This window comes from Mandrillus leucophaeus, unplaced genomic scaffold (assembly GCF_000951045.1).
Source record: "Mandrillus leucophaeus isolate KB7577 unplaced genomic scaffold, Mleu.le_1.0 Scaffold95, whole genome shotgun sequence".
NCBI classification, from domain to species: domain Eukaryota; kingdom Metazoa; phylum Chordata; class Mammalia; order Primates; family Cercopithecidae; genus Mandrillus; species Mandrillus leucophaeus.
The window spans coordinates 77,326-86,834 of record NW_012110363.1 but is presented as its reverse complement, the minus strand read 5'-3'; the positions used below and the strand labels follow the sequence as shown (position 1 = coordinate 86,834).

At 36.1% G+C, this 9,509-nt stretch overlaps 1 protein-coding gene across 1 annotated transcript in view; it reads left to right on the top strand.

Annotated features, from left to right (window-relative positions):
• Positions 1-9,509, top strand: part of LOC105532349 (protocadherin-23-like) — a 151,535-nt gene that overhangs the window by 79,848 nt on the left and 62,178 nt on the right. Inside the window, 1 exon segment of the mRNA XM_011970529.1 lies at positions 2,332-2,571. Coding sequence (XP_011825919.1) covers positions 2,332-2,571 — 240 coding nt within the window.

Here is a 9,509-nt window from a genome sequence, read left to right as displayed (position 1 = left end):
TATATATATATATAGAATAGACACAGAGTTTGTATTTGACGAACCAACTTTAATGGTCCTGTTTGTTAATATTAACTATGCTCTGTAGCTAACAGACACTATGGGCTGAATATACAACAGAAAACTTCTTTGCCCCCTTTGTGAGTCCTTGCAGGGTAGGATATAGTACCAATAGTGAATCAGGTAGCAGTATGACAAATCAACAGCATTGTTCAAAGACTTTGGTATGGAAATTTATCTTTGAGATTATAAAAATATGTATTTGTAAATATTGGAAATAATATATATTTTTTATGGCTGAATTCATTTGGACATTAAGACCCCTGCTTTTTACATCAATTGTAATATTTCTTTTTTTGAAGAAGCATTTATTCACTGTCAGGTACTCTGCAGAAATGTCACTCACTCTCAACTTCACTTGTCTTGCTGTCACCATGTTGCTAGATAACATCTACTATATGTTTTTTATGTAGTTTGATGGAAGAGTAAATGTACAAATTTTCAGTCTTGTGACTTTCAAAATGAACCTCCTTCTACCTGATTTTCAGGGGATATTGAAAAATTAATAAACTCTCATCTTATTCACTGAAAAATAAAGTTATTTCTACATGAACCTTGGAAAAAAATCTCAGATATACACCATTTGGCCCAACTGTTAGTTAAAAGCATTATTTGGAATGGAATTAAATGTGGAGGATTTGGAAGTCGTGATTATAGTCTGGCTATATTCTGTTGGAAAATTTCATCAAAATATTTATTAAATCCTGTACATATGGTTTCATTCTGAGGCTTGCGTGGACACCACCTAAATGCCCAACTGACAGAGAAACAGTCCAGACACAGGCTGCTGATATCTGTCAGAGCTGAGGCTCTCCAAGGACCTGTTTCAGTAATACTTGGAATGTGTTCCAAGATGGCTAAGGAAGGTATATTTCAGATTGTTAAAAAGGATGGATAAAATTAGACTTGTGTTTTGGTAATATAGGTATCATGAATCTCTTGAGTAATTGCAGTGACTGTTTCAATGGAGATGTTTTTCGAAGACATAAAATGATAATTGCCAAATGCATTCACATGAGATGGGATTTTTTTCTCTCACAAAGCTCATATTTCTTACAAGAAGACAGTGAGTTTTTTTTTTTTTTTTTTTGGTGACTGAGATGGAGTCTTGCTCTGTCGCCCAGGTGGGAGTGCAGTGGCTCAACCTCTTTTTTTTTTTTTTTTTTGGTGACTATGGCTGAGAAATATAAAGTGATGAGTAATTATTGAAAAATTATTTTGTAAAATAGAATTCAGTAAACCTCTTTCATTATTTCATGAAAAATTCTTATAAAATGGGAGAAGCAAACAGCAATCCTAAAAGAAAAATGTGATAATTGGAATCATATAACGGCTATCTGTGTGCCAGTCTTTATTACATCTGACTTATATGGGTTACATGCTTCAGTGGCAGTGGGATAGAGACATGTTTTACTTGTGAAGTGTATTGTCTGAGTTATAACATCTTTGCTTCTTTTTTTTTTTTTTTTTTTTTAAATTGAGATGGAGTCTTGCTCTGCCACCTGGGCTGGAGTGCAGTGGCGCGATCTCAGCTCACTACAGCTTCCGCCTCCTGGGTTCCAGTGATTCTCCTACCTCAGCCTCCCAAAAACTGAGATTACAGGCGCCCGTCACCATGTCTGGCTAACTTTTTGTGTTTTTAGTAGAGACGGGGTTTCACCATGTAGGCCAGGCTGGTCTTGAATGCCTAACCTCAAGTGATCCCCCTACTTTGGCCTCCCAAAGTGCTGGGAATACAGGTGTGAGCCACCACACCCAGCCTGAGCCACTACACCCGGCCTGCTCTTTATTGTTAAAAAAATGCAGTTAACTGAGAATAAATATTAAGAGATCATAACTCTTTAACAAAAAATCAACTGTCTTAAAGAATATAGCCATACCCACATTTTTGTAACTTGGTTGCTTTTGTACATGATGTATTATGTGACACGAAGATATATATTGTTAGTATCCTAGATACTTTTTAAAAAGGAGGTAGATGTAGGCTAGATAATTTTAATGTAGTCCTCTCAGTAGATAATTGCGTAACATACATTACTCTTGAATTATTTTGTTTGATATAATTTAAATTGAGATGACTTTTCTGGCTAAAAATGTTTGCTTTTAATTGTAGATAGTATATACATTTAAAGATGGTTTAATGCAGTTCATATTTTAGCAGTTAAGACATCTGAATTTTTATTAGGTAGACAAGTTAGATATAAGTGGAGTAAGCATGACTTCTCTAAAGAATATTCATTACATGTTGCTTTTCTTCCGTTTTCAAAACAGGCTTACTAACTACAACTTGTCTTTTGGATTATGAAATGAAAACTCAGCACATTCTGATTGTTCTGGCACTGGATGATGGCACACCAGCACTTTCTTCATCCCAGACTTTGACAATTACTGTTCTTGATGTAAATGATGAAGCTCCAGTGTTTAAGCAGCACCTGTATGAAGCTTCAGTGAAAGAAAACCAAAATCCCGGGGAGTTTGTCACCAGGGTTGAAGCTCTGGACAGAGATTCAGGTAATTTAAAAATACAGAAATTGGGCACTTAATTCTTAAAAAAAATGAAGATTATAGTTGACATAATTTATAATAGTTATGGCTCAGAAAAAATGAACAGTTGCTAGTTATCTCAAATTTCTAATACTTCTCTCATTTGCATCCATACAGAAACACATATAGCTGTAAAGATACAGATATATCCCATAAGATTTGCTTGTATTAACTTTATTATTATTTATATTAGGGTGATACCCAACTAATTAACATACACTTTTTTGATTTGATCTTAATAATGGAAGTACGGACAAAGCATCACACTTCTTTCAGAGTATAATAGTTAGATACATTGAGAAGAGGAAGATAAATGGTTCTTTATTTCCCCTGGATATAGCATAGTGAAAGAGGCATGGTGCTGGTGTCAGACCACCTGGATTTGAATCCAAAACTACCATTTATTTATGCCATGTGACCTTGAACAAGTTACTAATCCTTTCTATTTCCCTACTTATCTGTGATATGGAGATAATAATAGTGCCTAAATTATAGTTCTGTTATGAGTATGAATGAATTATTACATGTAAAGAGCTTAGACTGGTGTCTGACACAATAAAAGGTCAATATGTTAACTTTGTTACTATTTTTACTATTTTCAACCACTGTGTCCAGACAAATGACTTTGGAGTAAACAGTTACTGTGACTAGGAATTTATAAATTTCTTAGACTTGCTTTTCAACATCACTGTGGCTGTTTTGGCAACTGAGGGTCAGCAACTTTAATCATATTCTGTTTTTATCTTAAACAAAATAATTACAAAAATTACGGTGCTGTGTTTCTTATTCACAGCACATGCTGAATTCTTCCATCGGAACTAATATGAATAGTTTGTATTCCCATTCACATGTGAAACACTGAACTAATAGGAATATTATATGAATATAAACTATTCGTGTTAGTTCAGTTTAATAATTCAGTCTTTTAAAATTTACATTTGTATATAGCAAATGGCATTATATATCAATGTAATACTTTGTTATTTTTTGCAAGAATTGTAATAGATGTTTTTATGGAAATAGTATTAACAATAGCATTTCCTCGTACGTTGTTAATTTAAGGGGAAAAAGATACATTTACTTGAAATTTTAAAGTAAATTATAAAATATCTGAATACTTTGCCCTCTTGGAAAACATTATCTTTTAACGAAAGGCATTTTACATGAATTTGTATGTGATGTTACGAACACTCTTTTCAAGGGCTAACCCAGTTTTCTGTCTTTGGCCAGAGTGGGGCAGTGTGATCAAAGAGTTTTTCTAAGAGTTGAGTCTGAAGCGTGCTAAGGATTGTTTGCTCCAATCTGTGCTTAGAACTTAGCACATTTTTGGCAGTATTCATTTTTAGGGTGTTCAGAAACAATGAAGAATATACATAAGCTTTGTGTTTCACAATAATTTCAGCTCAGTAAAGTTCCCTTAGAGTGTTCTTTGTGGAAACAGCAATACAGGGTGCTGGGCAATACAAAAACTGCTTCCCAAAGCATATAGACATATACTGAACCTATTGCTGATGTTGTGTGATTTTGCAAACGGTAAGGTATGTAAAATGCTTCCTCCCTTTGGCCTTGCTTTATTTTGTGAATTTTATTTTTTTGTAATGGATTCTACTCAAAAGGCTCCTCTTGCTTTAATGCTTGAAGAGGGAGAAAATAATTTCTCTCAAAATTTGCATATATTAACCAAAGACAATTACCATAAATATATTCTTCTGATTTTTACTGTCAAGTTGCCCAGTGTTGATGTTACTTTCATTTAGAATGAATTGTCTGCAACCTGCTAATTATAATTGAATTGAAACTATTATTTTAGAGATTATGGTATGCCAACTGAGAATTTAGGTACAAAATTATTGTTTTTCTGAATTAATGGATGTTTGAAATACACTTTAACATCTTCATAAGTCTCATGTAACCTTACATATTTTGGAGACAATTTTGATTTACTGGAAATCTCAGTGTTTTTAATGAGGCCAGATCTGTTAAGTAGGTGGTTATGTAAATACATGTGAATATTTGTGTGTATGCACGTACTTTAGAATACATTTTCCCTCAATCTTTTTTTCTTTTTTGATTATTGGGTTAAAACAATGAAACAGGATTATGCATGAGAATTAAATGACGTAGTCAAGATTTTAACATAACTGGCATTACACTGGAATTTATGAATGGTTTACTTTATGGTACGTATTTTTTAAAAAATACCACAGCGTTACTTAATACTAGAGAGCTTAACATGTGTTTTCTAGCATTCTACGATGCAGTTTTTAAAAATGTAAGTATACAGTGTTATTTGGCATTCAAAACCCACAGGGATTTGAGCACTGAATGTTTATGGTGTATGACTCACACTAGCTCTAGCAGAAGTTTCTTCTTGTATTAAAAGGAAAAAACAACTACCAGATTTTAACTAAGGTATTAAAACTGCTGCAGCATTTGGTGCCACCAACAAGAGCTCCATTGTTAGTGAAAAAAGATCTCCCCCTGCAGTGCCCTTCCCCCACTCCCAAGAGGAAAGGGTGCCTCACTGGGAATACGACTCACTTACATTCGCTCAGGGGTGTCTAACATAAAATAACTTAACAGTACATTGCCACAGCAAAATATAGAATTCATTAGTGAGATGTTATTTTCTATCCCATAAGAATGTATTCTCTATCTGGGGTCATCTTCAATAAACTACATCTGGTTTTCTGGAATCCCTGGTGCTGCACTGGATGTACAACTGCACCAACTAAGTCTACACTTGGGCCCAGGGAGAGACACCATATTTCATCAAATCTCAGACACCATTAATTGTAAGACGCATCTAATTTTAGAATACTTCCACTGGACTGATGGCTTTATCTTCATAGGAAGTTATAAGATGCCATTCTGTATACCCTTTAGAAGGTGACTTATTTGTGTGTGTATCAAAAAATAAAGGATAAGGATGCTAAAATATCTGAATCTATGGCATTTTGTAATAACAATTTCTCACTTGAGTGGACAATACTATCTGGCTATTCAGTTTATTTTAAATGTTTCTTTATGGAATGATATTTTCTCTGTATCATATATTCAGGCAAAATATCCACCAACTTTCCTCCATACTTTATTTAAAGAGAACATATCCCAGATCCTTTATTTTTATTTATTATTTTTTTATTTTTATACAGACAGAATCTCGCTCTGTTCCCCAGGCTGGAGGGCAGTGGCCCAATCATGGCTCACTGCAGCCTCAAATGCCTGGCTTCAAGTCATCCTCCAGCTTCCACCTCCCAAAGTGTAGGGATTACAGTTGTGAGCCACTACATTGGGTCTCTCTGCACTTTATTGGTAGCTATTCATTGACGTGCCCCCTCATTCTTTCCCCAGTGGCATTTGCTCATCACTTTAGATTCAATCTAATTAATCCAGGGGCACATAAGGAGATCCATAGGATTCAAGCGCAAGTCCATCTTACTAGCTTTGCCCCGTTCTAGCAACCTCGATTATACTGAAGTCCAAAAGAAGGATTTAGAGGTGGGCTAGATTATAGGGCATTTCAAAAGTTGAATTTCCCAATCCAAGGCTATGGAACATTTGCTAGAGAAAGTCACAACAGCATGCTAATTGAAGCCATCGCCTACTTAGGCTGCAGTATTTCTGCTAATCCCTTAGTGCTGTTATGTTTTCCTTGGCTCTCTCTATATAAATTTTCTCTCTATATATAAAAAATTCTATTATAAATACATTTACACAAATATCAAAAATAAGTAGATGAAAAAGAATAAGGACTAGTTATAACCTCACTCACTCAGAGACAATCACTGTTAAAACTTTGACATATATTCTTAATACATTTAATATATAGTATTATAATTGTGTAAATGTTTATTCATCTGCTTTTTCTCTAGGCTGTGAACTTCTCCTGGATTCAGGACCTTTTATCTATTAATACGCTTATTCCAGGTTCTTAGATTAGTGCAAGATATGACATAGGAACTCAATAAATATTTTTGACCATATGGTCTGAGGAACTGAAGCATGTATGACATAAGCTTCCTCAAGCTGCCCTCACTGTTTAGAATGTATTTATTATTTACTCATTTATTCAATCAACCAGGCATAATTCTACTTTTGCTTTAAAAATGCCTGATTGTGAGGGCATTGTACAGTTGAGGCATTACACAAAAAAGAATCTTGGCACGGTGGCTCATGCCTGTAATACTAGTGCTTTGGGAGGCCGAGGTGGGAGGATTGCTTGAAGCCAGGAGTTCAAGACCATTTTGGGCAATGTAGCAAGACCTAACGCTTAAAAAAAAAAAAAAAAAAAATCTAAAAATTAGGTGGGTATGGTGGCACGCTTCTGTAGTCTCAGCTACTCAGGAAGCTGAAGTAGGATGGCTTGAGCCCAGGAATTTGCTGCAATAAGCCACAATTGTGCCTCTGCACACTCCAACCTGGGTGGCAGAGTGAGATGCTGTCTTAAAAAAAGAAAAGAAAAGAAAAGAAAGATGATCTTCCTAAAAATAACACACCCCTGGAAAGAATTCTTCATTAATTCCCCATAGTTTGAGGAAGAGGAAGATGAAGTTGTTTTTGCTTATCAATCCCTTTTTGCTTAACAATCAACTTTCCTGTCTGTCCTCAGCTCCTGTCACTCTCCCACCTTTTACTCTAGGATAGAATTCTCGAAAACTTTTTCCTTTAAAGAACCAGATAGTAAATATTTTAGGCTTTGTGTGCCTTACGGTCTCTTTTGTGCAACTCTGACATTATAGCAAGACAGCAACCATAGTTAATATTGTGCCTGTATTTCAGTAAAACTTTACAAAACAGGGAGCAGGTCAGATTTGACCACTGGACTGTAGTTTGCTGATCCCTAGTCCAATGCATGTGTCTAATTAAGACACCTAAGTTACTTGCTACTTTCTGCTCATCAGATCCAATTATCATGATTCATCATAATATCTCTACCAACTAGATGTTGTCAACAGTGGGAGAGTTTGCATAAAGATGGGTGAAAGCGAATGAGTTCTGATAGTTCTTATAAATTAGTATCAAATGTTGCTTCTCAAAAGGTGGTCCCTGGGACCAGTGGCACCATCATCCATCCTCAGTCTACAGAAAACAGCACCCGTTCTGCTTTTCAAGGATGCTGGTGGCCTTCTAATACCTTTCCCAGTGTACTTATGAAGGGAGGGTCCTCTGATCTCTTGGGAAAGATAGTGGGGGTGTTTGGTGAGCATGTCTTACATGATAAGTTCACTCTAACATTTTCATTTCCTTAAGCTTTGGATTATTTATAGTATTCAAAGGAAGACCAAATGTCTCAACCTCAGTGATTATAGGCTCCCATTGAATCCAACCAATCAAAGAAACTCTCAAGAGACACAGCTCTATGGGCTTACACATTAAATTCTGACTCTCTAGCAAGCAGTATCAATATTGTCTATTTATCAATAAATCCAGCCTAAACCAATGTTATATCTTCCTAGGTCTCACATTCTTTGAATTGATTTCCACACATATTCTCCAGGTTTATGCCAATATAAGTTAGGAAAATATTACTATTCTTTGAAACTATAAGCTTTCTTTGAGTCAGATTTGCACTTGGCTACCTGAGTTATGTTGAAATTCTGACTCTGGTTACGAGTATTTATACGAATAGGCATCTCCTTGCAAGGTGTTTGTTATACCTGCCACTCAATTTGGGTCCAATCTTCAGGGAGATTAATTTTAGGCCTTCTATATAGGAGCTTTCCAGCTTTCTAACTATGACTTGAGTTACAGGTTTAAAGCCTCAGTTTGTAGTTATCTTTCTATAATTTCCTAGTCCTTTGAAAAACAGTCTTCTGCATCATTTTTTTTGCTGGTCCTTTTTACTAGTATGTGGTCAGTCAGCACCATTTTGTTCTCTAAGGAATTCGAGTCCTTTAATAGTCACTTTATCACAGTCAAACATGATTGATAAATTAATTAATCGTGACAGCGCTCCAAGTATTGAATTCCTAGCATTCCATTTCCCATGGTTAAGGAACTCATCGCTGTATTCAAAGCCTAAGACACAACCAAACCAGTCTCAGAGTCCCTGTTATCTGAGACCCAATTCTGGTGCCAAGTACTCTATCAGCCATGTTCAGTCATGAAGAATAGATGCTACAAACAGATGTTGGATGAATGAGTAAGCAAGAAGGGAATACTGAGATAACCAAAAAGACAAAAACAAAACTCTAGAAGGCAGCTACCACCCCTAATACTGGAAAAGAAGAAGAGGTTTGGATTATCAGAGCCTAGGAAGAAAATGAGAGAGGGGGCCTTGCAAAGGGGTAGCAAAACAGACTGAATAGCATTGTTGATGATGACAGTAAGTAACTAGGAAGAAGGAAGTCCCATTTTCTATCCTTCTGACTTTCAGTCTCCTTCTAGTGTCCTTTTGTGGCAAACCCTAGGAGAGAGGTAGTTGGTGATGGAGAATGTGGTTTGCAGATCCCCAGCCCCAGTATCACAGGGTGGAGTACAGAAGAACAGATTTGGATCTGAGACACTATGGTTTAATAAATAATACACCATGTGAAGAACTGAAAGGAGCAGGCAGAGGGAACAGCCACTACAGAGGCCTCAGCAGAAAGATGTTTAGTATGTTCAGAGAACAGAAAGGAAGCCAGTAGGATAAGAATATAGCAAGGGAGCAAGTCCATGAGAAGAGGTTGGAAAGATATGCAGAGCCCACATCATATGGGACTTTGCGGACTGCGGTAAGGTATTTGGATTTTATTTTGAACTCATTCAAACGTTCTTTCTTCCTTCTTACCCATTAACTCCTATTCATCTTTAGGGTTTCCGGTTCTATCAAGGCAACTCAACTTACCCATCATGTCTGTTCAGGGGGAATTGTCACTGCCAGCTTGCTTATCTGTATCCAGTGCTATATTGTAAACACC